The 27,619-nt window shown below is 36.5% G+C and overlaps 4 protein-coding genes across 9 annotated transcripts; 1 reads left to right on the top strand and 3 right to left on the bottom strand.

The window, feature by feature from the left end:
- Positions 1 to 149: 149 nt before the first annotated feature.
- On the bottom strand, positions 150 to 4,464 carry LOC140778280 (26S proteasome regulatory subunit 7A). The gene is made up of 10 exons (XM_073122919.1): positions 4,314 to 4,464; positions 3,830 to 3,911; positions 3,137 to 3,228; positions 2,987 to 3,064; positions 2,824 to 2,885; positions 2,058 to 2,202; positions 1,664 to 1,882; positions 1,344 to 1,525; positions 740 to 915; positions 150 to 615 (listed from the first exon to the last, which is right to left on the bottom strand). The coding sequence occupies exons 1-10, from the start codon at positions 4,395 to 4,397 to the stop codon at positions 458 to 460; spliced, it is 1,278 nt and encodes a 425-aa protein (XP_072979020.1). The 5' UTR covers positions 4,398 to 4,464; the 3' UTR covers positions 150 to 457.
- Positions 4,465 to 5,021: 557 nt separating this feature from the next.
- On the bottom strand, positions 5,022 to 15,435 carry LOC140777707 (ATPase 10, plasma membrane-type-like). Of its 3 annotated transcripts, none has more exons than XM_073122005.1 (22): positions 15,280 to 15,435; positions 14,894 to 14,991; positions 14,688 to 14,807; positions 14,510 to 14,608; positions 14,219 to 14,356; positions 13,638 to 13,772; positions 13,192 to 13,371; positions 12,611 to 12,817; positions 12,425 to 12,544; positions 11,077 to 11,196; positions 10,851 to 10,973; positions 10,489 to 10,593; positions 10,207 to 10,351; positions 9,595 to 9,756; positions 9,176 to 9,414; positions 9,059 to 9,091; positions 8,893 to 8,974; positions 7,282 to 7,442; positions 6,989 to 7,162; positions 6,295 to 6,477; positions 5,848 to 6,011; positions 5,022 to 5,488 (listed from the first exon to the last, which is right to left on the bottom strand). In XM_073122005.1, the coding sequence occupies exons 2-22, from the start codon at positions 14,954 to 14,956 to the stop codon at positions 5,392 to 5,394; spliced, it is 2,850 nt and encodes a 949-aa protein (XP_072978106.1). In that variant the 5' UTR covers positions 14,957 to 14,991; positions 15,280 to 15,435; the 3' UTR covers positions 5,022 to 5,391. The 3 variants fall into 3 exon arrangements, with proteins under 3 accessions (XP_072978106.1, XP_072978107.1, XP_072978108.1); XM_073122006.1 differs by having other exon boundaries at positions 13,192 to 13,367; positions 13,634 to 13,772; XM_073122007.1 differs by lacking the exon at positions 15,280 to 15,435 and having other exon boundaries at positions 14,728 to 14,807; positions 14,894 to 14,932.
- A 2,235-nt stretch (positions 15,436 to 17,670) lies between these two features.
- On the bottom strand, positions 17,671 to 19,592 carry LOC140777277 (uncharacterized). The gene has a single exon (XM_073121285.1). The coding sequence runs from the start codon at positions 19,471 to 19,473 to the stop codon at positions 17,671 to 17,673; it is 1,803 nt and encodes a 600-aa protein (XP_072977386.1). The 5' UTR covers positions 19,474 to 19,592.
- A 178-nt stretch (positions 19,593 to 19,770) lies between these two features.
- Positions 19,771 to 26,883, top strand: LOC140777278 (15-cis-phytoene desaturase, chloroplastic/chromoplastic). Of its 4 annotated transcripts, none has more exons than XM_073121288.1 (15): positions 19,771 to 19,975; positions 20,570 to 20,794; positions 20,878 to 21,010; positions 21,223 to 21,311; positions 21,504 to 21,561; positions 22,553 to 22,708; positions 23,135 to 23,283; positions 23,764 to 23,883; positions 24,068 to 24,281; positions 24,366 to 24,468; positions 24,767 to 24,814; positions 25,051 to 25,096; positions 25,464 to 25,651; positions 26,076 to 26,238; positions 26,577 to 26,883. In XM_073121288.1, the coding sequence occupies exons 2-15, from the start codon at positions 20,576 to 20,578 to the stop codon at positions 26,637 to 26,639; spliced, it is 1,749 nt and encodes a 582-aa protein (XP_072977389.1). In that variant the 5' UTR covers positions 19,771 to 19,975; positions 20,570 to 20,575; the 3' UTR covers positions 26,640 to 26,883. The 4 variants fall into 4 exon arrangements, with proteins under 4 accessions (XP_072977389.1, XP_072977388.1, XP_072977390.1 ...); XM_073121287.1 differs by having other exon boundaries at positions 19,771 to 19,971; positions 20,460 to 20,794; XM_073121289.1 differs by having other exon boundaries at positions 19,771 to 19,971.
- The last annotated feature ends 736 nt before the right edge of the window (positions 26,884 to 27,619 follow it).

A 27,619-nucleotide genomic window follows, 5' to 3' on the forward strand; every position in this document is an offset into this window, starting at 1 on the left:
TCAATATTTATCAAACTGAGATCTTCCGAGTTGGTTATCAAACTGACAACAAATGGAGAACCAATTTAAAAATTAAAACTTAGTGATCAATTCAAAGCTGAAGTAGTTTACCAAGTAAAGAAGATCTCAACAATCAAGAACTCTCACAAGTTGGAGAAAGAAAAGAACCTTTGATTTTGGGTCTGGTCATCGCCCTGAAGGCAATAAAGCCAAAAAATAAATTGTTGATTAATTTCAAATAAACGTGTTTTCATCATCAAAATAAATGGAGAACCACTTTCCTATCAAATCAGAGACTAATATAATTGCCCTTCCATCAGCAACTGAATTGCGAGATTCCACTTAAAGATCTAAAGAGCATGGAAGTCACAATCTCAGATAGATTAAAGGTATCAATGAATAAGATGGTCGGTACAAAATACTGAATCAGCAGCTTCTCTCTTTTGGTAGTCATCAGTTAGTTGTAAACCATGTACTTGGGTGTCGCACTGAACTTCTGATAGCCTTTGATGACTTTATTTACTGCATCAAGAAAGTCTTTCTCTGTGACAGTCTTCCGCCGTGCACGGATAGCAAACATCCCAGCTTCCGTGCAGACACTCCTTATGTCTGCCCCTGCACGAAAAGTCACCAAATGCATTAGCAGCAATCAGCTTGAAAATCATCACAGAAAATCAAACATCTTTATCAATGCTGAAAATAGCACAACAATAAATTTGATACAGTAATTTGTGCGTACCAGTGGAATTGGGGCAGAGGCGAGCAAGAAGCTCAAACCGGATATCCCTTTCGCAATTCATTGTCCTTGTGTGGATCTTGAATATCTGTGTTCGACTTTCTAGATCGGGAAGGCCAAACTCAACTTTGCGGTCTAACCTTCCAGGACGTAGTAGTGCTGGATCAAGGGTATCTGGCCTGCATTATTTATGGTTGAGAAAAATTAAGATTAGGTTTCTCTTGAATATTCTGGCATTCAGGAAGATAAAAGAAACTCTGCATAGAGAAATTACAAGGCCCATGACTTACAAAAAAGAAGTGATTGAAAAGAAGTTAAAGACAAGAATGGGAAAAAAAAAGTTCTACTGATCACCACAATAAAATGAAGGTGCAGAAATGTGGTGATCAGTAGAAAATAAGCAATATAACTATATAAGAAAATAGACCTGAACAAACTTGGAAAATACTAAAACTGATACTAATACATTTTTTTCTATGCACAAGGTACATTGCTAAGACATTAAATATTAAGGATACATGTTAAGACTTAAATATTGATGATATAGATACTACTCGGTATAAGGAATTAAGGATAATTTCAGATAATACATGATAAGGTGGCTGACCTATTCGTTGCCATTAAAACTTTTATGTTTCCTCTAGCATCAAAACCATCAAGTTGATTAACAATTTCGAGCATAGTGCGCTGAACTTCATTATCACCACCAACCCCATCATCAAAACGAGCACCGCCTATGGCATCAACTTCATCAAAAAACACAATGCAAGCCTTTTTTGAGCGAGCCATCTACATCAAATGTGAACTTAGTTAGCCATCATTAGGTTAAGATTGTCAATCTAACAGAGAAGACTCATAGCTCACATGATCTTGGTTATAAAATCAGCAGATATAAGCCAGCAATTTTAAGTTTGGAGTCTTGACGACCTGAAAAAGTTCACGAACCATCCGAGCTCCTTCTCCAACATATTTTTGAACAAGCTCACTTCCAATAACACGGATAAAGCAGGCATCTGTTCTGTTGGCTACAGCTCTGGCAAGGAGCGTCTTACCAGTTCCTGGGGGACCATAGCAAAGAACTCCTTTAGGTGGGTCAATCCCTAGCTTGACAAATTTCTCTGGGTGAAGCATAGGAAGCTCTACAACCTGAAGTGACCAAACATTTTATCAGAAAATTTCCAAACACAAAACTTATTTACCTGCACATGTCAAGATGCTGAAGAAGACCAAAAAAAGGAACAAAAATAAGAAGAGAATTTTCTAGACAGCCAAAATATCTATCTTCATAAGATAATGCAACACAACTTTTAGGTATACGTACTTCTCGCATCTTTTCAATCTGCTCCTTACATCCACCAACATCATTATACGTAACATCCGGTTTCTCTTCCACTGTCATCATTGTAACACTTGGATCAATCTTAGGTGGCAAAGGAATCTGAATTTGGTACTTATTTCTATCAACTCTGCATTTTAGAGAAAAAAACATGAATATAAATATATATAGCAATTACTACCTCAATTTACGTTAAAAAAATTAAAACTATCTCAAGCTTTCTTTAACATTACATGCTTAGCGAGATACTAATGGAATAACATTACATGTCCTAGGCTAACAATTCTAACCTTTCTTGAGTTACCTCAACAACCTTTTATAGTTTCCAGACCTTCAACCAGATGCTCTAAGTGTATTATGCAACCTCACATTGACTGAATTACAAGGGAAATTCCCAACCACCTGCACAACCATACTGACTGTTTCCCATTTCTGTATTCTTTTACATTGAGCAAGATGATTTTTTAGGTTTTAGAAAGAAAATGGTTGGTACCACTCCCACAAATCCTTCACCTGTCCCATTTCAAATCATTTGAGACCTATGTTTTTTTTTTCTTCTAACAGCTCTTCCTTATTTCCAAATATATATACAATTTATAATATTTCTCCCATGTCCATATGGACATGAATTATAAATTAGCAATCCTAATAATACCCTTTTAATGGAAACAACTTTCAATATAACCAAGATAAAACTGAATAACATTGTTTAGAAAAGAAAAAGGTCTTTGTTTTAGCATCTGAATCTTACCCTACGCGCATCCCCTCTTCAATATCTGTCGGTGAGACCTTGTCACCCAAACCAACAACAAACTGCATATGAGAAGGCAATTATACTTAAAATTTTGAAGCTCATTTAGCCAAATATCTAAATTTCATAAATGTGGAAATAATTAAAACATCAAAATATATACCTTTGCAATTTGCTTAACATTTATAACATATTTAGAATCTTCAGTGTTTGGGCTGATAATCTTTGTACACCTTGCTACCTTCAAGATAAGAACAAATAGACTAGTTAGATAAATAATTAATTCAAAAACTAAGAATTACGCAGGACACACCTGAAGTGGTTGTTCCTCTTGCATCATTTGCTTGTCAGAAACTAAATCCCACTGGCTTGGTGGCGCTAAACCAGTATCAGACTCCTTAATTCCTGATGTTTAACAACACAAGTAGAAAACGATAACATATATGAAAAAATTTGCTTTGATGCTTACATATAATAGCTAAATGATACAGAAAAGGAACAATAGTCACCGGAAACCCAACAGTAAAAATGGAAAAATAAAAGCAAAACAAACAAACATTTGCAAATTAACCAACCTTCTACTTACTGTCATAGATAAATAGCTAGCAACGAAGCATATCTGTAACAAAGTTCTGTATTGCTGAAAGGCAGTAAAAGCACCACGAAACCAGCATATAATAATATTGTTTTGAGACAGCTAATTCACTTATTGAAGACAAACAAAATAAGGTCCTCAAAATATGTAAGCTACATGGAGAACAAGGTTTAAATAGGAGTGTAAGCAAGCTGAACATGAGGAATCAGCTCCTTATCCAAGAATGCTCTCACCAGCTAGAAAGTGAAGGAAAAATAAACAATTACAACATTGAGGGAATCAGCTCCTTCAAGCAAATGCTTGTTAACCGTGGGAAAAAGTTGCTATCTTCCATTGGAAGATCCTAGTGCTTCAATAAAAGAATTATACGAGGAAATGAAAAAAGAAACAGCAAACGGAGATATTTTATACCACAGAGGTCATTGACCTTCTTGGCCATCTCCTTGATTTCCTTCTCAACTTTCTTGATGCTCACAGAGTAAGGTCCCAAACCCTGCCAAAAAAAAAATATTTTTAAACCACAAGGTGAAAATAAACAACAGAGAGATAGAACGATCAGCAATACGATCATAAAAAATGTCTTTTAAAAAAAAAGTAAATAAAAGGTGTTGTTATACCAGAAAAAAATATTAAAGTTTACGTGAGAAACCGATTATTGGACGAGATAACCCTAAGCTACGAAACAGGAAGAAGCACCCAGGATTTAAGAGAGATCGCACAAAATACAGAGCACTTTTCAGATCCATAAAATTACACAAAAAATCTAAAAATATTCTTTGATTCGTAGATTCATACATCCAAAAGCTAGAAACATGAAACCTAGATCTAACATCCAAATCCAATCAAAGCTACATCAAATCATAAGATTCGATAAGTGATCACAGGAGTAGAGTACATAGGTCTTGAGAAGGGCAATGTCGTCTTCATCGAGAGGTGGAGGGTTCTTCTCATTCATCTCGACCTCGGGCTCCGGCGCCATTTTACTCTCTTGCTTTCTTCTCTATAAATTTTACTCTCTTGCTTTCTTTCTTCGCTTCTCTTCGGCTTCTTCTCTTTCGTCTATTTATATTATTCTTTTTGGACTGCTTTTAGTGTACGATTTAATCCTCACCGTCCATCACGTGCCACACTCTAATTTTACTTTAAGTTGCTTGATGAGGTAGTTATCCTTTTTGCTAATTATTTCCTACTTTATGAAAGAAAAAGTATGCATATAAGTAACAATATATATATATATATATATATATATATATATATATATATTTAAAAGTAACAATTATAGTTATATCAACATAATTCCTAGAGGGGTAGTAGGATCTTGTCATTAAGAGAAAAGTCACTCATTTATTTTTATTTTGTGAGGCCAGATTTTTGCAATATATGTCAGTGATATTATTAACTCATCAATTACTTTAAAAACTCAAGTAATTAAAACTAAGTTAAGCGGCGATTTGTTAATTAAACAAGTGGATTCGAACTCAGAACTATCTACTCTAATATAATATTAATTTATTAATTACTAGAAAGCTTAAGCGCAGATCTATCAAAATGAATAATTGTTATGCAGGGAACTTGAATCTCCTTTAATTGTTAAACTACAAGCTCAGGAATCATAATTCCATTCATTATCTCATCAAATTTAGGAACATAACAAAAAAATGTTCTGAATCATTGGTTTATTGACCTTCTTAATGAGTAACAAAAGGTGCATGTTAAACTGCAACTATCACCTCAAGTAAATACATCTGAACCCGAATATATTTCATAAGATCCTGGGAGAAGAAAAAAGAAAAAGATGTGTTCAGAAAAGTAGCAACCAAAAATCTTTGCAGCTGAATATTTTGCCAAGTACTTTGCACAATTGCCTTCATCAACATCACTGTCTGCTGATATTGGTTGATGAACTTGACATTGTGTTTCAGACTGGAACTAAATCGATCTCTTTGAAACGGCAGCAATCTTTCTCTTGGAAATCAAACGGTATGTGCAGTCTGAATAACATTTGCACCTAGGTTCTTCAGCCTCACCACAGATTCTACATGCCCTCTTAGCGTATGTACTTCTCGTAACCTGCAAAATGCATCTCATATATTGATGTCAATAGCATTACAGAATTTCTAGTATACAATGCAATATGAGTAAATATTCTGTTACTTCGTAATCATGTAGGTGCATGCATAATGTTAATTTGGTTCTATGCCATGAGGCAGGTTTAAACAAGATTGCTATTATGTAATGAGTATGAAGAAGCGAAACTTCAGATGCTTAGGAATTCAGATATACGATAGATAAGTGCAATGAAAAGAATGGATTCATGAAGCTTCCATCTCTGGGGGAAATTAAAGGTCTGTTAAGTTGAAATTTATCAGTATCAGCTACTATCTGATTATGAAAGTTATCTATTGTATTGCTATTGCTGTTGCTTTTACCTGGCTATTTCAGCACGTCTCTTGGTCTGTTCAGCAATTAACGAAGATCGCCTTCCATTACCCACAAAATCAGAAGAGAAAGACCCAAGTAGAGTTTTCTGAGAGAGCACCCACTTGGCCTCCCTATCTTCCTTCCCATAATCATTCGTTGAAGTAAAGGCTGTCTGTCAAGTAGAGCACGAGAGGAGAGTTAACTAACTAGCTAGGGAATAATTACAAGCATGAGATCCAATAAAAGTATATAAAGACATAACTATATGAAGATTCAACTATCTAGATAGCTTCTGGCAGCAAAATACTGGGTTGGCAAGAGTAGAAATGAGAAATATATGCAGTGGACAGCCATTTAGTTACAACCCCAAAAAATATAAGAGCAAATATCTTTCAGCTAAAAGAACTGCAGGGAAAACTAAAGTAATAGAGTGATGAACTTTTGAATGTACACACCTTTCTATCAAATACCAGATTCCATGCATCACCACTGAGAGCATATCGGACAGTGAATTTGATTACATCTAGAGGAGTATAAAAGATCAAACTATATAGCCATATAACCCCTGCCCAGCCCCAGCCTATTCCGCGAATTGAAGCAAAGCTGATATGTGCATATACAGAAATAAGGGTAGCCACCTGCACCCAGAAACAACTTAGGTCAAGTCTGTATGGATGATCAAATGCAGTGTGATTTACAAAAGATGGATCTATCAGCTACTAAAGATCCTTGATAGACAAAATCATGCCAATGATTGCACTGAAATGAGGGTTCTGTTGCTTGAAAGTCAAAAAGAAGTTTGACAATTTTAAGTAATTGTTTAATGTTCCGACAAGACCAAGTTTAACAAAACATGCTTGCAACATCAAACTGAGAATGTCCTGAAGAATATTGTACCCACATTTGGTTTACATGCACTGCTAGTTCCCTTGAACCTAAAGCAAGGATCAAGGCAAATAGGCAATACATTCCAATTATACCTCCAAATAGGCAATACATTCCAATTATACCTCCAAATAGGCAATACATTCCAGTTATACCAATGCGATAACATATGTGGAAATAAGGTAGTTTCTATTGCAATAGGCAAATGTATTGTGCCACTGATGTTCTCAAACTTTTATCCATTAGTTAATTCAGAAACCTTACCAGTTGGGCCACCACAAATGCACACAGTAGAAGAGTACCAGGTCTCTCCATAAAAGACCAACTTTGACTGCGTGTAACAAATATAAGAGCTTGGCTGATGATGCTAACTTGCAGATATATAGCAGATGAGATCTCTTCACTGTTTCTGCTGAGAGATCTCACTTTGAAATGAGCCTACAAACAAAAGATACCAAGATATCATTAATTGTTATAACAAGATGATCAAGAATCTAATATTTCAAATTGATGATAACAAAGAAAGCACGTATTTTATATGAAATTGCTTGTTCTACCTCAAAGAAAGTAGTTTTTGTGACAGCCCAATAGAACAGAACAGTAACTAATGCAAGGTAGGTTCCTATGACAATGCCAGTAGCAAATATCTCATTTAGTTTCCAACTGTCTGGGCCAGGAGATGGCCTGACACGATCCTTGGATATAGTCATAATGGTCCCTGATAAATAGCATTTAATGAGATAGATATTAGTTACACCATTTTCTGTAATTAAAGTCTTTTAAGAAGCAAGTTTGATGGAAGAACCATTAAACATGCGATGTTCATAACAGAATTTCAAAATTTTCCTAGATACAACAAAATGCAAGAAGTCTAATTTGGTTAGGAATTAAACTCAACTGTCCAAGCAATGAATATATGATGAGATCCTCTTATAACTTATCTAAATATAGCATTATCTCTAGATCCCTACTCAGACACGTCACTGCATAGAAGTATATATGACATGGCATTTGGCACGGGATGTGCCAGTGGCACACCCCTATGCCGGTCGACAGAGATGCGTGTCAACCTATACCAATGTAAAGCCTATTAAATTTTTTTTTCTATTTCCATCAATTATCATTAATATGATTAAAAATTATCGATAGTATTTAATAAAATATTATCGTATTATTCTTATGCAAACAAATGGAGCCTTTAATCGTCTTCATCATTTTATATTCAACTAGATGGTTTTAATCATTAAACTATTATCAATTAATATTATGTGTTGAATATTAAATTATAAATAAAATTAATTTTAAAGAATATATTCAATCATATAATATGTTGAATGATATTTATATTTGACTATTGCTATATCTTTAATAAAATAGATCATTTATAAAAATAATCTAAAGATAAAAGACTACAATATAGATTTTAATACATATATTTAAACTAAAAACCAAAGATCGTCATATTTGAAAACTCAAAAATATCTTTAAATATCCTAAGTTTTTTTATTAAAAATATACTAAAGGTATGTCACTAGTACAGGGGAGCATGCTGAGGGTGTGCTAATGGTGCACAGCACGTGCCTTCGGTATGACCATCGGTTGTATATATGTATACTAGTATGTGTGCATATGTATGAATGTTTGTTGTATGTGTAAGCTGATATGCATCTAAAAATGTATGTGCTTATGCATGTAGATTCGAATATATGTTATTATCAATTAATCAATTTCAATATCCAAGCTGTTGCCCATCAATATATGGTCAGTTAGAGCACTATGCAATCTGAGAAAGCTTCAAACAAACTGAAGGAATTTTAATCAATATGACAGCAGCCCTCTGTAAATTGCAAATTTGGACAATAGAGCAACTTGCCAAAAGAGTTACAAGGCCAGTTGGCTGGTGTCTCCATTACTTTACTCTCATGTAACCAAAGAGCAACACCTCCAAGAAATCCTCTAAACAACTATTTTAAGTACAGTATGACTCACCAAACTCCATGTATTATTGTCTGTTTGTGCAGCAAAGAGGTCTAGAGTCTAGACAAGAACACATATCCTGATAAAAGGATGATTTGCTATTGAATTATGACACAGAAATTATCATGCGAAATGGAAGCATAGAGAAATTTCACAAACTATTATTGAGAAAGGAGGTAAATAGGTAATACCATCATTCAATATGGCTATTATCAAAACCATAAAAGGGGGGAAGTCATATTCCCAGATTAACGCAAGAAGCACAAAACCAAGCTGCACAGAAACAGTTACAGCAGTTACATCATTAGCAGTAAGATTACTATAGTTTCGTAAAATATATAGTAAACTTCTTCTTACCACTATTCTTATTGTAATTGATACAGCATAAATCTGCATTCATATAGAACGATCATTATTAACATTTAATAGATAGATGGTCGTTAAAAATTTGAACTTGATAATACAATACTCAGCTGTATAATTCTTCATTCTCTGGAATATGGCCCGGCTTGTCAAGACTGCACTGATAATGACACTAAGGCCAGGTTCTGTAAGGACAATATCAGCAGCAGACCTCGCGGCATCTGTTGCATCTGACACTGCTATCCCAATATCTGCTTTCTTCAAAGCAGGCGCATCATTTACACCATCTCCAGTCATTCCACAGACGTGTTTTTTCTCTTGAAGAATTTTCACTATCTCATACTTGTGCTCTGGATGTTGACAACCCACAAGTGGATGAAATTAAATTGAGTCGTTGATCAGACAAATGATGCACTGCACCATATTTAACATTCATAATAATATAAAACTGATAATAGGGTTGTTAATGGTCAGGTTTGTCACTTTTAATTTTGTATAACTTGAAAAAAATGGTAAGAGCATCACAGTACCAGGAAAAACACCAGCAAATCCATCAGCCTTTTCAATAAGTTCATCCACAGGAAGTGCTTCATTCTCATCTTTATCACGACCCAACAATGAAGAGGAAGGATACATGTTTGTTCCCATTCCCAGACGTCGACCAGTCTCTTTGGCAATAGACAGCTGATCACCTGTAAAAATGCAAGTTTGCTAAATTCCCAAAAATAGTAATTAACGAATTGACAGATTCCCCCAAAAAACAGAAATCATTCTTTGGTGGTCGTTGTAATTGAAGGGGTCTGATCTAAGTATATAACCAATAATCACGTCGTACTAAATTACTATGAAAGCCTAATATAAGAATGTGGAAGTTTTTTATACCAGGTCTTTAAGAAATGCAGAGTCAAATGAATATTGGAGTTCTCACTAGTACTTTACTATAATAAAAGGAGTGCTAGCAAGCTGAAAAGACATATTTTTTCTTCTGGCACATAGAATCAAGAAATAGATGATGTATATATTTGAGTCTTTACTGTTAAAGAGCATAGGAGGCAATAAAAAACTGAAGATTATTATATACCAATGCCATTGGTACTATTATCTAGTTCACCTCTGGTAGATTGTCCAAGTCCTAGACATACCAGTGATCATCTTCACACAAACACCAAGATTTAATGCTTTGCGAATGGTCTCAGCACTGTCATGTCTTGGTGGATCAAACAATGGCAATAAACCACAGAAAATCCATGGGCCACCTGGGCTCTCTTTACTTTTCTCAGGAATAACCTGACACAGAGAATCATTAAAAACAGTAGAATAAATGTATGAGTTACAATTATAAGGGTTTTAGAAGAAAAATGAAGATGTATCCCGAGCTGTAATATTCATATTTTTACCACTATCTTATAGGCTCCTGCTTATACCTGATAAGCAACCCCAAGTGAGCGGAGACCCCTTTCAGCAAATCTATCAATGGCTGCATGCACTCTTCCAGAAATTTCATGTTTATTGTGGCAGAGATTTAGAATCTGAAGTAAAGAACAATAACGTTAACTCATGTACAGCAGTTAAAGGCTACCACTCAAGCCATGAATGACACTAGAAGTTTCCATTTGATTAAAGTAAAATATATATTTATGATCTAACAGGAATTCTCAGGTATGGATATTTCTTATCACCTTTTTAGATTAGGAACTTGTTTCTACATGCAAGTAGTTATATAGTAGGAATGAGTTAGATGAATTAATGATCCTTCCATAATTTAGCTTAGTCTGTAACTTTGTACCTGCTCTGGAGCTCCTTTGCTAGCTCGGTACCAGTTTCCATCAGAGTTGATGTATGTTATAGCTGTTCGTTTGTCCACAGGATTAAATGGAAGAAAGTGCAACTCAGTGATGTTAGCACGTGCCTGTAGACAAAATAAGAATTCTGAAGTATTTGTTCCTGTAAGAAGAAAAGAAAACAACAAAGGTGATATCATAAAAATTTAGGGTAAGATTTCTCTTCGCAACCTCCTTAGGATCAGCGAGCATGTTTATGATGGCTGTATCAATTGCATCTTGGTTCTCAAGTCTTGAGGCTCTAGCAGCTAGCAAGACAATCATATCTCTATCCATTTCTCTATTGAAAACCTAGAAATTAAAATTATGCATCAGCATAGGGACAAAGTGAGTACATACATGACAACAAAAACAAAGCTTTGTGTCCCCATCAATTGCAGCATGGTTGCATGTAATAGACAAATTCCTGCATAATATATAGGCTCACAATTATGCATCTATAGAAGCAGCAAAATTTCCTCTTACTATACCTACTGGTCAAATACTACTTCTACTCCACATTGTTCATCGTGATCTAGATTCTACACATAAATAGCTAGAAATAAAATCAATATTGGAGATTAGTGGCAAGGTTCCGAAAATTAGTATCGGGATCGGGATCGGCCGTCCGAAAAAATGATATGTATTGGCCGTATCGGCCGCCTGTATCAGATCAGACTATTTTAATTAAATAAAATTCTAAATATTATTTAAAAATGTTGAGAAATTTCTAAAAATTTAGAAAAAATTATAAGAAAATAAGAAATAATAATCACTCACACATAAAGCCTAAAAAGTAAAAATATCTCTTTCTCCTTTTCTTCTTTTCTATCCCTCTAACTGTTACTCTGAAGTATCTATTTTCTTACACACTTTCTCTTTCTTTCCATCTTTTTTTCTCTCTCTCCCTCACCCTCTTTTTTTTATCTTACCCTCTCTCTCCCTCTCTTTCTCCTTCTCTCTCTCTTTTTTTATCTTTTCCTCTCTCTCCCTCACTCTCTCTTCCTCTTTTTCTCTCTCTCTCTCCCTCACTCTCTCTTCCTCTTTCTCTCTTTCTCTCTCTCTCTCTCTAGCTGACAGTTGCCTGCTGCAGGTGGCTACAGCTAGCAGCACAGCTGCTGCTGTACTACGACCGAAACCAGCCAATTGGCCAATCCCAATTGCCTAGTTTCGGCCTGGATCGGGAACGACTTTCGAAACTAGAAACTATGATTTGTGGTATTCATCAAGTACCCATAGTCAATAGTTATTTAGTGATAAACAAAAGGTCACTTGAATCAAATAGGGAGACAGAGAAAGAGACAGAAGACAAAATCATGAGATAGTGTTCCAGTTTCTTGGCAATCATTGCGAGCTCCAGATATTCAAGCAACGGTACTAGAGGGTAAAGATACCACAACTATAACAACCGAGCCTTTCATCCCAACTGGAATTTATGAAGAGATGAGGAAAATAAAAAATGAAAGAAATAATTTATTCTTTCAGCTGCTAATTTCTAATCTATAAATAAGTGAAGATGATTTGCTCATTGTGTTTCTACCTCAATGAGATTTCTATCAACAGTGAGGCGATTCAGAGTTAGTGTTCCAGTTTTGTCACTACATAGGACATCCATTCCAGCCAATTCCTCAATAGCAGTCATCCTTTTTGTAATTGCACCCTGCAGATAAACATGATGTGGAAGTACAAAATGGAAAAAAACACTGATTTAGGCCTCAGGATATACCTGTTGTGATAAGCGGTGAGAACCAATTGCAAGGGTAACTGATAACACAGTAGGCATGGCTATTGGTATTCCTCCAATTAAAAGAACGAGCAGATTGTTGATGCCATTTCTGTATGAACGATGTTGGATAGGAAACATGACTATGATTTCAAGAACCATCCCAACAGCTATTGAGCATATACAGAAGTTCCCTATGGAGGTAAGAACCTGAAAAATAGGAATTATAACTATCGGTTCATGTGATACATATGACACCGTATCAAGAGTAACACATGCTTTTAACCAAGCAGCTCTAAATCTACTGCATGTTACTTGTGCTTAAGTTAATGCATTTCATCAAGATTTTGGCAAATTGGACTTAAATCTTTTTATTCCGATCAGGTTATACAACATTTTAATTTGAATAGTATATTATCAGTTTATCACATCCGATTGAATCTATAAATTGCTAATGGTAATCCATCTTATCTAATTTCCCATTTCATATATTTCCAATTTTCTCAAGATTTATATTGTTAAGGGACTTTCAGAGTAAGAATATTATAAATCAAACGAAGGAGTGATAATTCACATGATCTTACCTTCTGAAAATGCCCAACAACTTCAGTAGAGTCCACCAAATGTGCTGCCTTTCCAAAGAAAGAATGAACACCAGTGGCAATCACAATTGCTTCAATTTCTCCATGCTTACACGTTGAACCAGAGAACACCACATCGCCGGTCCTTTTTGTAACTGGAAGAGATTCACCGGTAAGAGCTGACTGCATCACGAAGACAAGAAAATTATTTGACATGCATCAAATTTTGAAAGACACTTATAGGAGGGGCCTGCAAATATTTGAAAATCAGTTTAATTCAGATTATTTATAAAATAAGAGAACAAATCTAGCAAGTGATGTAATAATTCTCATACTCATATCCATCCAACAAATTGCTCACCATCATGCATTAAATAACCAGAGAAAAGATCTCAATAAGAAGATGGCTAAAAATGTAATACATTTTTAAGCATGCAAAAAACACTTGCCTGGTCAACTTTCAGAGGATCTCCCTCAAGGAGACGAGCATCTGCTGGGATAATATCACCAAGCTTAATGCTGATTATATCTCCAGGTACTAGAAAGGCAGCATCCTGCTCTTGCCATTGTCCATCTCTGAGAACCTGCATATAAAATGTCTAGTCAAGCACTGTCACTATGCACCAAGCATACACATGTGTTACTGATATATGAAAATTTAGAAATGTGTGTTTCAAATCTGATATATGAAAATTTTAGAAATGTGTTTCCATATAAATTTGAACTCACAGAATTAGATAGAAATTTACAATTAAAAATAAGAAAGCAAAAGTCAATGCCAGGGAATAGCTTTTCATATGCAGTAAGTCAGAATAATGTTTATGAGAGTTTAATCATATGTCGATCTGAAGATTACATAAATTGGAAATTGGAACAAGATAGTCCCATCTATGAGCATAAGAATATCCATTCAGAAAATCTGCGTTATTTTATCATAAAGCAACAGCTTTTTGGGCATTCAAGATGAGAGTTTACTATCAGCACTAATGCAGAAGACGTATCCATAACAAAAAATTAACCTGGTGCTAACCTTGGTTTTAGGAGCTAGACGAGCCATAAGTGCTGCTGCAGCATTCCCAGCATTGTTTTCTTCAATAAAACTTATTGTTGAATTGAGAATCAGCAGGCATATAATCCCCACAAAGTCTTGCCAATCAGGACCCTCACCCTGACAAACCAGAAAATAAATATTGAATTTCAGATAAGAAGAATAAAAAAATTACATGATAATAGTACTAAAATGTCAAACATATGAATAGAAAACGTGAAAGCTCCTCATCTAAGGGAATGTCAAAGAGTGTCAATTTGTTGCAAAACTTACACCACCATTTGCCAAGACTATTGCCATTATTGCTGCAGCTTCCATAACCCACGACAAGGGGTTCCACATAAAACTAAGGAACTTCAAAATTTTGTTCTCCTGAATAAAATTAATGCAGAATAATAAGAGTCTGAGATCGTCAAGTCCAGTTAGAAGGAACTAAATAAAGGAAAATTACACGCTTCTCCTCTAATTTGTTTAGACCAAAAAGATCCAACCGTGCAGTAGCATCTTCTGACGAAAGCCCATTCCGAGATGTTCTGAGTTGTTCGAGGGCTTCTTCCAGAGGCATTCGTTCCTTGACCAAATTAATCAGCGTTAGTGAACCTTACTGCATAATTTCCTTTTGAGTGGAATGTCCAGTTTACTTCCTAAATTACTTACCAAATCAATGGCATCTCTGTTGAAATTTTCAGGACCAAGCAAAGGCTTTTCCAGCTCATCCATAGTTGAAATGCGGAGGCCTCAGTCTTTCTAAACAACTAAAAAGTTCGAACAATGAACTGAGAACTACTCAAACTACACCGGAAATAAAACATTAAAAGAGAAAACGACTCAAAATTTTCAAACCAGTGGCACTACCATATGCCAGCCAAAAGATCACTTAATCAACAATTTTTCATACTAAGCACATCATTTTCTGATATCAGGCATTAATAAAAATGTTGAGCTCATCACTACATCCAAGAAGTCAAAATCCTAAAATTAGCAAGAACGTGTGAAAATTAGAACACGTTGTCAGGACGAACAAGGCGTGATGGAATACTCACCAAATATGAAGAGATAAACAGCGAGAATGAGACAAGCGGGGCTTAGGACTCCTCCTCCTCCTCCTCCTCCAAAGAAATGAGTAGAAGAATGGTAGGCAAGGGAGCTTTTTTAAACCGGAGGAAGTTGATGGCAGCAAACTCAGCAGTTGACGGTTGGGTGGCGGGCTCCATCTTTTCCCCGCCATGCAGCCTTCTTCTCTTTCTCTCTCGTTGGCTCTCAGCTTTCAACTCCAACTGCTATTCAAGACTTCACCTTCAAACCTAACTGTCTTCGAATAAGGTGGGCGTTTTGTTCGTTTGTCCGCACTCGTGTGGTTATTAAGCAAATAGATAGGGCAAATCCGCAAATGGCATGTGTGGCTCTGGATTTGAAGATCTTAATAATATAGCATATTAATGTTTTTAAAGACACAAATGATCATCGAACAGCAATCTAAAGACATAATGAAATAAAGCAAATATACATATATTTTTTAATTTAAATTAAGTGTTTGAGAAGACTGCTCAAACAAGAAAGCATCAGCAGATATAAGAAAAACAAAGAAGATATTAAACTTTGCAAACTTAACATAACAAGGAAGTTTTGATCAAAAAGTAAACATAACAAGAAAGTATGTTTAGAACTTATCTAATATGACACCCAATTTTCTCAACAAAAAAAGAAAAAGGAAAAAGAAAAAAATTATTAATTTAGAATTTCTAGATCTTGGTTAGCATCAAAGAGTTGTACTAATTCCTACTTGTAACATGATAAATCACATATGCTTTGGCATATATCTCCTGTAGGAGGAAACCTATTACCATTCTGAGGCGCTTGGGATTTTTACAATTTAGTTACAGTTGACTTTTTGTTTGATTTAGCATAAGAAACTTTGTTATTATACATAACGTATACATAAAGTACACATTAAAATCTATTATTATAAATAAATATAATTTAATTACAAAAACCCGGCCTAGGCCTTCAAATGTAATCCAATGACATAAACCACCATGTTATGAGAAGTTTGGACTTTGGATCAGCAATATGGCAAAATCCATGAAAGGCTTGCAGGTATTGAACAGCATACAGAAATTGAATTCTCCATTGACGAGGACATATCTGATCTTAGCCTATCAAAGGTACATTACCACCGCATCGTTTATCATACAACTTGCTTATCACATTACAACTATTTAGGGGGAAGCCTGTCTTTCAACACTATAAACTAAAGAAAATAGAGAGTACCATGATTGTACAGGCTAAATATTACATCTGTCAAAAGTTAAAACTGTGATAACTAACATGAAAAACGTCATCAACGAAAATAAACTCTCAAGAACAATATCCTCAGGATGGAACATAGAAGAAACTCATCATATGGTTTGCTGCAGTTATGTCTAGAACCATAATGATGCCAGCATCCAAAAAAGAATAAGCAGTTATGACCATTATAACTCAAGCTCATAGCTCGGAAACTTTTAGGATCATATCGGCTCCATAACTTAATTTGGCCTGAATCAACCGTGAAGCAGACGGGCTTTCCAGCCTTCTGGGTAGCATAAAATCAACATAATCTGGATTGCAAACTAATCCCTGTAAACAACATAACATCATTAGTACGATCTTTTTACAACTGTGTAGAGAAAAAATAACAAGAAATAAAAAAGGATCTTCCTGCATGAAACTGCCGGGAATCTGGGGAACTGGAAACTAGAGAAGTACAATTAAGAAAACAACAACCAGTGCAGTACTTACAGTACAGAGAAGCAGATTTATCACCACAATAATTGAACAAGGCAGAACTAATTTCAAGCATATGTTTAGAATTCCTTTTCATAATGTTATGATATATTCTCTTCAAACTGTATCTAGATTTTGGATATTTTATTTAATATTTATATGAGAAACAAAGTTATCATTATTCACACCATCACAAGTGGCATTTCATAGATATCAGTATCATCTATCATGTCACACACAAGTAAAAATTACGTAGATATCACAATATGATCTATCATGTTTGCATATAGAATTGTCTCAACCATTTGACAGAATGTCTTAGGAAACACTACAATCTTATCAAACCAGACCAAAAGGTATACCTAATTTTTCTTTCTCATTTAGTCAGAGCTATAAGCATGTAAGCAATTCTTAATTTAGGCATAAGATATCCAACCCAGTGTCGGACATTGGATTTAAAGGATAGACAGTTTGACTTCTTGACTGGTGTAAACTTAACATTTCATGATATATAACTGAACTGAAAAAGGCTAATCTGCAGTTATAAATCATGTATTAACTAAACAATAAGAAGATATATCTAACTAGTCAGCACAATATACAACTTCAGACCAACTAAACATTATGAAGTAATTATCCTTTACCAGAAAAGTAAGCAAAACTCAAAATTACCAGTATTTGATCAAGCCATCCCATCCACAAGTTGCCACTTTGCTCTGCTCCAATGGATGCCACTCGCAGCCAATGCACACTCCTTCATGGCATTTCAACGTCCGAAAGACTTTGCAACTCTTCCAATCCCAGAACCAACACTTCCCTTCCCCATCGCCTGACAAAACAAACCGCCCATCCGGCGAAAAATTAACCTGACAGGCATACCCAGCAACGATATGCCCTGCAAACCTCTTCTTCTTGTTAAGCTGAAATCTCTCCTTCGTGCTATAAATAAGTATCTGATTGTCCAAGCTCTGAGCTGCCAGCCAATTAGAGTTGGGGTGAAGAGATATTGATGGCATGGAATGCATGTGGGGTTCGCTAATGTATTTTATAACCACAGGAATCCCAAACTCCCAAACACGCAGGGACTTGTCATCACTTGAAGTAACAAACCTCCGGTTATTATCCACGAAAGTGATGGTATTCACCGCTCCAAGATGTTGATCATACTCTTGTGTGATCTGACCTGAATTCATGTCCCACTGCACAATCTTCTTATCGCTCATGCCCGCCAGAAGAATATGCTGCTTGTCTTCATCAGGATTGAGCTTAACAACATATGGGATCTTTCCTGTGGAGAATGTGGAGATCACCTTCCCAGTCTCAGTATCCCAGTACTGTATGTTCTTGTCATACCCTGCACTCAAAAACTTGGTGCCATCATTGCAAAATGAGATATCCCTTACTGCCTTTGAGTGCCCCATGTAAGTCCGCATACACTTGCCGGAATTGAACACATCCCAAATCTTGACCTTGGAATCCATACCCGCTGATAGGATAAGATGCCCATACTTGGGGAAGAAGCGAATGGCTGCAACACCCTTGGTGTGGCCACTCCATGTGTGGACCAGCCGCTTCGGGATGTAGCAATGATCATTAGCCGCCTTGGCATCCTTCGGCGCTGCAATCCACGACCGGCCCTGGTAGTCGTGCTCCTCCTTACCATGGAAGGTGCTCTTGACGACAAGCTCAGGCTTTTCTTTCCCCTCTCCTCTGCCCTCCTTCTCGGCCTTCTTCTCTGCGTGCGCCTCCGCGTACTTCTTCTGCTCCTCGGTGAGCTCTCCTTGGACCACCTCCTTCTTTCCGGCCCAGGGACTCGTCTTGTTCTTTAAAACCCACGCGTCCAACGCCGGGTTCTCGACATCGGCGTCAGCTACTTGCTCTCGATCCAATTCTTGATCTCTAGACTTGAGATCAAGTCGGCGGCGCTTCTGCTCCTGAGGGGGAAGATTGTAGACAGAAAAGGCGCGATTGGCCTCTAGGGTTTGGATATCGCCGACGAAGGAGAGACCGGAGGGGTCAGTAGCATAGCCGTACTTGTGGAAGGTGTTGTATTGTTCATCGAAGAGGAAGGGTTGGATCGAGGCGTCCTCGACGAAACCGAGCTTATGGTTGCGGAGGCCTTGGGCGACCCCGTCCTTGGCGAAGGGGTGGGCGGGACCGAGGACGGGGGCCCAGAGCTGGTCGTAGGTGGGGTTGAAGGCGACGGCGTGTTGGGAAGGGTCGAGGGGGCGGTGGAGAATGCGGGAGGAACCGGCGGCGGCGAGGGAGAGGGCCGTGTCGTCGACGGAGGGGGCAGATGATTTTGAGAGAGCGAGAAGGCGGGGAGGGGAAGAGGACGAGTCTGGGGAGGAAGGGGGTTCACCGGCGCCGGCACCGGAAGAGGAAGGGTTGGGGTTTTCCTCTTCTTCTCCTCCAACTTCGGCGGCGTCTTCGTCGTCACTCTTGTCGGCGTAGGATTTGAGGAGATCCATGTGGGCGTTTCTAGGGTTTTGGAGGAGGAAAGAGAAGATGACGGTGGAGATATGCGTATGAGCTTGGGAGAGGAGGGAGAGGGAGAGGGGGGAGGGAGATTCAGTATTGGATCGGGTCTGACCAAGAAGGAAACTTGGATGTCCTATGGGGATCAAAACGGGTCGGATTTGGATCGGATAGTGATATTCACTTATATTAACAAAAAAAAGACCTCAAGTACTAGTGTCGTGTAATAGTTAATAGTTATAATAGTTAGGTGTATACGTGGAGGCGGATAACTGGAGCGGATAACCCTCACCTAGCTTATCCGGGCAAAGGGAGAGGAGTATATTCTTCCACCCACACTCACAAATGGTGAGTGCGCGAAGTGCCAAAACCGCCCTTTTCCACCATAACCTTCTCTGACCCTTCCATCACCCCCTCTCCCTCTCCCTCTCCCTCTCCCTCTCCCTCACTCACTCATAGGAGTCGATTCGCTCATCTCTCTCAAGAACGAAGTAGGTACGGCGGATTTATTATTTCTATTTCTTTCCTATTTTGTACAATTAAGCGGCAATTTGTGGTTGCTTCCATGAGTTCGGACGAGTTGCTCAGAAATGTGTGTGGCTTTATATTTGTGATAACTGCTCGTAACTATTAATTTGCTTAATATGCTTATAGATTGATAATTTTGAAATGTTGTATAATTCTGCAAGTAAGTTCTCAAGATGCTTCTTTGGACTATAAATTTAGCTTTCAGAATTAATACCAGATAGAAATAGGAGTTGCATTTTTTTTTGAAAAGTTAATATTCTAGTTCTGAATTTGTTGCTGGTAATAAAATTATCCCCTTGCCACAAACTCTACTCAAGTTGGTATCCCGTTCTTTCCCTAAAAGATTTTTGCAAGTATGGCATGTCTGAATCTACTAATTGAAGTTCAAATTATCTGATAATCTCTTTTCTTCTTCCCTTGCTTGTTCTAAAAATCTGAACTTTTAATGCAGAGGGAAGACACTGCGACCACTATTGGTTGCTAATGCATTTTTTTTTTCCATTAACCAAATAGTACACGTGAGGTAATCTTAAGGTATAAGAGCCTGTATACATAATATAGGTTGACATGGATATTGGATGTGTATCTGCTATGAATACAAGTGGAGCTATCCAAAGAAGATACTTTCGGGATCACAATCCTACTCGAAGATATCCCTTTGGTATTAATTCTCGAAGCAATCATGTTCAAGCATTCAGAAATAGTGAGCATATCGATTGCCATGTAAAATCTCCATTTTCATCAAAGACTGTGAAAAGGTCAAGATGCAGAGCCAGCCCTCTAAAGGTTAAATTTTATATCCATCTTCAAAGTTAGTTATTTCTTGTTACACCACCAGGAGATCATATTTGATTGGTTTCTCTTTGCAGATTGTTTGCATGGACATTCCAAGGCCTCAACTTGAGAACACTGTTAACTTTCTAGAAGCTGCTCAATTTTCTTCCTTTTTCCGTAACTGTTCACGTCCAAGTAAACCATTGGAGGTTGTAATTGCTGGTGCAGGTAAGACAATTCCACCTCTTGTAACTTTTTGCAATACTTTTTGGTTCATTTATTGCTCACTAGCTACAAAATTTGCACAGTAGTTTGCTTTTGATGAAGCCTAAATGCTAGTCTCACATCATTCACTTAAAAGAACCATAAAGATGAAGCTCATCCTCAATATTCAAGGTTCCCTCTTGTTTTACTAATCTTTATTTGTTACCTTCTGGTAGGCTTGGCTGGCTTATCAACAGCAAAATATCTTGCAGATGCCGGTCATAAACCTATATTGTTGGAGGCAAGAGATGTTCTGGGTGGAAAGGTCTGAATAATGTCTGATTGCTACTTTACTATGTGTTTGCCTCTTACATTAGGTGACTTATAATCTTAGAAAGAGTAGAAGTGCTGTAGTGCCACTGTTGATTAAGTGACTTCCCTTTGGTTTCTCAGTCTTGTTCATAAACAGTAGCTTTTTTTTTTCTGATTTGAAACTCAATTTCTTGTTCATAAACAGATTGCCGCTTGGAAGGATGATGACGGAGACTGGTATGAGACTGGTCTTCATATATTTTGTAAGTAACGGATTCCTCTGATCACTCACCATATTAGAATCTATGGTAGAAACCTCCTTTCCTTCCAAATTTGTGGTTGATACTTGATACTGTAACTAAAGGTCTTTATCAAATGTGTTCCACATGGCACAGCGAGATGCTTTTCCTTTTTTTCATTTTTTGACTCCACGGGATGGTCTGCAACATTCTTATAAATAACTTATAATTTATTTCCTAACCAGTAGCACACAAGGAAAACAACAGACTACAAACAAAGTATAAATTGTAGTAGGCTGATGAGCTACAGTAAACCTAATAAGGTTCAAGTGTAATATCTTATTTAGCCTTAAGCAAGATGTAGGAGATTAGGGCTTGACTGTTGGTCTATAGCTGTTTGTAGCATTAGTTCTTGAATATCATTATCCTATGCAGCACATATGGATTAACAGAAACATAAGAACAAGAAAACTAGATACTTTTGGTAGAATAAGATTCTTGAAAGGAGGAAATTTTCAAGCTAACAAGTTAAGAAGTAAAGCTGAGCTATTTGAGGAAGTATGGCTTTTGCAATTGGCAATCCATAAATCTAGATGTTATATTTTGGAGAAAATATTTTTATAATACAATTTAATTAACTGTTGAAGAATTCCTTGGATATGCTTGGAACTATGTCATATCCAGGATTTAGCTTTGCAGTCCAATGATTTGCTAATTGAGCAACTTTTACGTAGCCAAATGGAAAGTCAAACGCTCGTTGCTCTTATATGATGTGCTCAATTGATGATCAGTAAAAGTACACACTATCACTCTTTTGAAGCTATTGCATTATGGCATCATGTATTGCCTTCATATGCTGGTCTGGATCTAAATGGTTGTTTACCATAATCTAGTCTTCCGTTGTCTTACTTTTGTTGCTTAAATATAGCCTGTTCATTTTCAGTATCTGCTCTTCCAATGTGACAATTGCATCCATGTCAATGACTTACTCCTTTTTTGACTATTGGGATGAAAGTCGGAGCATATCCCAACGTACAGAACTTGTTTGATGAACTTGGCATTAATGATCGTTTGCAATGGAAGGAGCATTCTATGATATTTGCTATGCCAAACAAGCCAGGAGACTTCAGCCGGTTTGATTTTCCAGAATCATTGCCTGCGCCCTTAAATGGTAAAAGCTATAACTTGTGATTTCTGACATTTGATCATTGTAGATGTTATTTGAAAATCTATTGATTGATTTCTTTGAGCTGGGCAAAGCTCTTACTTAGCATGAGAAAGATATAAACTTCAATTAAGTTCTAAGTACCAGATTAGTTGTAAATTATTCATTACAGAATTGGCAGTTCTAAAGCTTATGAGCAGTTTATATGAAATTGTGAATAGAAAGCTATAGTCAATAATGAAAACAAAGAAATTCATTGTTTTAGGTTTTTTTGGTTTTATGAGGCCATGTGAACCAAGGATTGAAATAACAGGTCAATCTTATTACTTGTCTCTAAAATAATATTATAAGGAGTCAATTGTGAATGGATGCCCAGACATGTTTTTATTGCAAAGGCATCATAACTAATTTATCTGCCAATGCAACTGGCAGGAATATGGGCCATCTTAAAGAACAATGAAATGCTGACTTGGCCAGAGAAGGTGAGGTTTGCTATTGGACTTTTGCCAGCAATTGTTGGTGGGCAAGCTTATGTGGAAGCTCAGGATGGTTTAACTGTTAAAGAATGGATGAAAAGGCAGGTACGATAGTTATAGGGATCTACTTCCTATTAAATCTTTTTTTTTTCTGAATTCTAAAATTGTGATTCTAGCAAAAGAAGAATGGTTGGTGAATGTCTTCACACCTCAATTGATATTTTTGGAAATAATAGGTCTAGAAGAATTAATGACTAGGAAAAACAAACAATTAGTAGTATGTGTTTTATACATCACTAGAAATGTACTTTATGCATCACCACGAGAAAGATACATCATACTTTTCATAGATAAACATAGTCTTTATGCTGAGACTAGACGACAGGATATATTATATGTTTATCCACTTCTCTATACAATTAAGATTCCCATGATTAGCAAACAAAATGGTGCCAAATTCATTAGGCGATAGCCTTGATGGGTAATTTTGCTTTTTAAGTTTTAACGACATTGTTTGTGAAATTTCAACATAATCCATATCTTGGGAAAGATGCTAAAGTTAACATTATCTTTTAATTAGTACAGGGTGTTCCTGATCGAGTTAATGATGAAGTGTTCATTGCCATGTCAAAGGCACTTAATTTCATAAACCCAGATGAGCTATCGATGCAGTGCATTCTGATTGCTTTAAATCGCTTTCTTCAGGTACAATGACTGATGAGTTGATACTAGATTCAATATCTATACCTCATTTCTCATCATTTTGCTATATTTCCATATTGTGTGCGTCGGTGCCTGCAGAGAAACTATACAAAATATTTAGTTGAATGTATTAAGTATTGCTGAAAGAGAACAGGCAAATAACATGTTGATTCATATGAATAAGCAGGAAAAACATGGTTCCAAAATGGCCTTCTTGGATGGTAACCCTCCAGAGAGGCTGTGTATGCCAATTGTAGATCACATTCAATCATTGGGTGGTGAAGTCCGTCTTAATTCAAGAATACAGAAAATTGAGCTTCACCCTGATGGAACTGTGAAACACTTCATGCTCAACAATGGAACTGTAATAACTGGAGATGCTTATGTTGTTGCCGCTCCTGGTATGATTTAGTCTATACTCTGTAAGAAGTGAGTATTATGTTTGAGCAACCTCTTGCACACAACTAATTAGTATATTGAATCAGTTGATATTTTCAAACTTCTATTACCTCAAGAGTGGAAAGAAATCTCCTACTTCAAGAAGCTGGAAAAGTTGGTGGGAGTTCCAGTGATTAATGTTCATATATGGTTAGTCGAGACTCAATTTTTATATCCTGTGTTTGTTGTTGTCTTACTGTATCATTATAACCTTTTAATGAAAAGCAACCTAAATTTTCTTGCTAACTTCTGTGAGCATGACCTGACCTTTTCTTGACGGAAAAAATTACACGAGGCAGCACATAATGGAGTAAAGGACTTACTGAACCAACCTCAAATGGTTGGGATGTACAGATCTACTTTTGTTATTGTTGTTTCCTTCTTCTTCTTCAAGTAATTTCTGAATAATTACATGTCTTAATAGATTCTTGCTGTTGGAATTTCTCAGGTTTGACAGAAAACTGAAGAACACATATGATCATCTTCTTTTCAGCAGGTCCGATTACAAATTTGTTAAATTTATAATTAGTTACTCATGCTATATGTGCCTCCTTTGATAAATGACTGTTAGTCATGTCAATGCAGTTGAGCATATCATTGATTATTTATTTGCACAGAAGATTTGTTTTCATTAGTAAAAATCAGAAACAAATCCCTTTTCAGTCTGAAAGTGCATATGGTCAACTTTTTATACCCTTTTATTGATTTCTGTATTTTATTTTTCTCCTCCAGGAGCCCCCTCTTAAGTGTGTATGCAGACATGTCCCTAACATGCAAGGTACATTCTGCCTTTGTTATTTGCTGTAGATTCTTATGGATCTTATTCTTGTAAACATAGATTTAAGCCACCTTACTTGTCACACTTGCCGCTTTACTGCTTTCCCTTATTTGTTAGAATCTTGATATCATACTTGCCTCCTTACTGAGAGCTGTGCTGGAAATTTCACTAGCAGTTTGTGCATGAAAAATGAAGATACATTTTTCTGCATCTTTTTTATGCATGTCCTGTTTTACCTTATCTCTTGAATCAATAGGTTAGCCTTATGCTTATGTTAATTATCCTGCCTAAACTGCATTCTTCATGTCAATATATGTCCAAACTTCAGCTCTTTTTAGTTATTACAGTCATCAAAATCTCAATGCAGGAATATTATGATCCCAATCGATCGATGCTGGAGCTAGTTTTTGCTCCTGCAGAGGAATGGATCTCACGCAGTGATAGTGAGATTATTGATGCCACTATGAAAGAACTAGCAAAGCTATTTCCGGATGAAATTGCTGCAGACCAGAGTAAAGCAAAGATCCTGAAGTATCATGTTGTCAAAACTCCAAGGTGAACAAGCAATCCTATGCTTCCTCTTGCAATACAATTTCTTCCCATTTACAATTTTATTATGAAGTTAAGGAAAAGACTTGTCATTAGGATGATTGGTGGATTGTCATTTAAACTACACTGTAGAAACTACAAACCAAGCAAGCAATATAATAATTGAATAAGTGTCAGAAGAATATAAATTCGTAGACAAGAAATGAATCATGACTCAGTTGTTTTATCATTTATTTGCCAGTGATTGGTTAGACTAACCATAGTCAATAGCAAAGTCTCGTTGATATGTTCTTTAGATTGATTAAAAGAGCAGAATGTTAGATTCGTACCATTTCAACCCATCCCATTAAATTCTAGACAAATATCTTTGCAGTGGCTCGGAATGAGGTTTCTACACTCTAAACATATCTCATTTCATGTCTTGTGACAGATCTGTTTACAAAACTGTCCCAAACTGTGAACCATGCCGCCCTTTGCAAAAATCCCCGATTGAAGGGTTCTATCTAGCTGGGGATTACACGAAGCAAAAGTACTTGGCTTCCATGGAGGGTGCTGTTTTATCTGGGAAGCTTTGTGCGCAGGCTATTGTACAGGTACTTTCCAACTTCAAACAACTGCTACAATTTCTCCCTTTCATCATTTGTTTACTCCTTCATGAATGGGGTGATCTATCAAAATATAATTTCCACACTTCCTTGCATGAGGAAGTTTCAAATGGAAGCTACATATCTATCACATGGAGAATCACAATGATATCCATGTGAATGCACTCTTATACTGAACCGAGGGATATGCATGCGCATGCACGAATTGTCTGTGTGAGATATTTGCTTTAAGCAGTTAATATCAAAGTAATTTTCTTAAATATGCATTATTAACTGAATGTTTCTCAAATATTACACGTCTAAGAACAGTGGAACTTAACTCGCAGGATTCTGATTTGCTGGTTGGCCGGATCCCGAGAAGCTCACGAGCTGAGGTCTCTGTTGCCTAACTTGCCATCACAGCTTTCAGGGACTTGAAATCTTTAGTTCTTTCTTCTCCTTGGTTGGGTCATCACGTAAAGAGTAGTCATATGAAGCATTCAATTTTTTTTGTTTTTGGTTTCACCTCCCTGTGAAGATGGGTTGTAATTATGCTTCCTAGTTAGCTAATAGCAAATTGAATGAGGCCTAATAAATGATTTACAGAACAGCTTATTGTCATAATCTATAAGTCGAAAAACGCCAATACAAATATGCGTGACTTCTCTGCCAGTTTGATCATAACAAAACTGGATTTTGACCTTCAGGATACCAAGAAGAGGATGAAGTCCTACGGTTTGTTCTTCATAAGGTGAGGGCCTTAAAATGACCACGATGTTCAAGCTTTAACCATATGAGTATTATCTAGCGACCACGATTTTGTTTGTAATTATGTGTTAAAAAAAAATTAAGTTCAGATTGACCACGATTTGATAAACTCTCGATGTTGTAAAAGAGCCCGAGCTCTTTGAAGCTTTAGTAAGGTCATCCAACACGTGGATGTGCACACTTAATTGCCATATATTATTTAGAATCAAATAGCAGAGGAACGTAACAGATCGTTGACTCAAGGTCTGGTAACAGATCACTTTAAATGCTTATAAGCAACTGGACAGTGAAACGATGTTCAATCATATTCATGTTAATTAAACAGAAAAGACTACTTAGAATGAGGACCAGTACGAATCAAGTAGTCAACGAATATTAGCACAGAATCAGTTTAATTGGGACAGTCAACGGTAAAGTTCCCACTTCTCTCTCCAAAAAAAAAAAAAAGAAAAAAAGAAAAAGAGACAAAGATTAGCACAGTGATTTACCAAAAATATATATATAAGAGCTAAGGCTAGAAAAGTTTTTTTTCACATGTTAGTTACAGACATCATCATGTTGAAGCTCATACAACTGCAGAATATAAGGTCCTTTTATCCTGAGGAATTAATAAGATCATTAA

Source organism: Typha angustifolia, chromosome 15, assembly GCF_048772165.1.
Source record: "Typha angustifolia cultivar Huaian chromosome 15, ASM4877216v1, whole genome shotgun sequence".
Lineage (NCBI taxonomy): Eukaryota > Viridiplantae > Streptophyta > Magnoliopsida > Poales > Typhaceae > Typha > Typha angustifolia.

Bases quoted from the DNA above. Each gene is read 5' to 3' on its own strand.
- LOC140778280 (XM_073122919.1), bottom strand. From the start codon at position 4,397: ATGGCGCCGGAGCCCGAGGTCGAGATGAATGAGAAGAACCCTCCACCT. The intron at 3,229-3,829 runs GTATAAAATATC...GTTAAACATCAG, and splicing joins GAAGGTCAATGACCTCTGTG to GAATTAAGGAGTCTGATACT. The intron at 616-739 runs GTACGCACAAAT...CTTTTCGTGCAG, and splicing joins CCTCTGCCCCAATTCCACTG to GGGCAGACATAAGGAGTGTC.
- LOC140777707 (XM_073122005.1), bottom strand. From the start codon at position 14,956: ATGGATGAGCTGGAAAAGCCTTTGCTTGGTCCTGAAAATTTCAACAGA. The intron at 8,975-9,058 runs GTAAGAAGAAGT...GTTTCTGTGCAG, and splicing joins CAATTACAATAAGAATAGTG to CTTGGTTTTGTGCTTCTTGC. The intron at 7,163-7,281 runs GTAGAACAAGCA...TTTTGTTTGTAG, and splicing joins CAAAAACTACTTTCTTTGAG to GCTCATTTCAAAGTGAGATC.
- LOC140777277 (XM_073121285.1), bottom strand. From the start codon at position 19,473: ATGGATCTCCTCAAATCCTACGCCGACAAGAGTGACGACGAAGACGCC.
- LOC140777278 (XM_073121288.1), top strand. From the start codon at position 20,576: ATGGATATTGGATGTGTATCTGCTATGAATACAAGTGGAGCTATCCAA. The intron at 20,795-20,877 runs GTTAAATTTTAT...TTCTCTTTGCAG, and splicing joins GCAGAGCCAGCCCTCTAAAG to ATTGTTTGCATGGACATTCC. The intron at 21,312-21,503 runs GTCTGAATAATG...GTTCATAAACAG, and splicing joins GAGATGTTCTGGGTGGAAAG to ATTGCCGCTTGGAAGGATGA.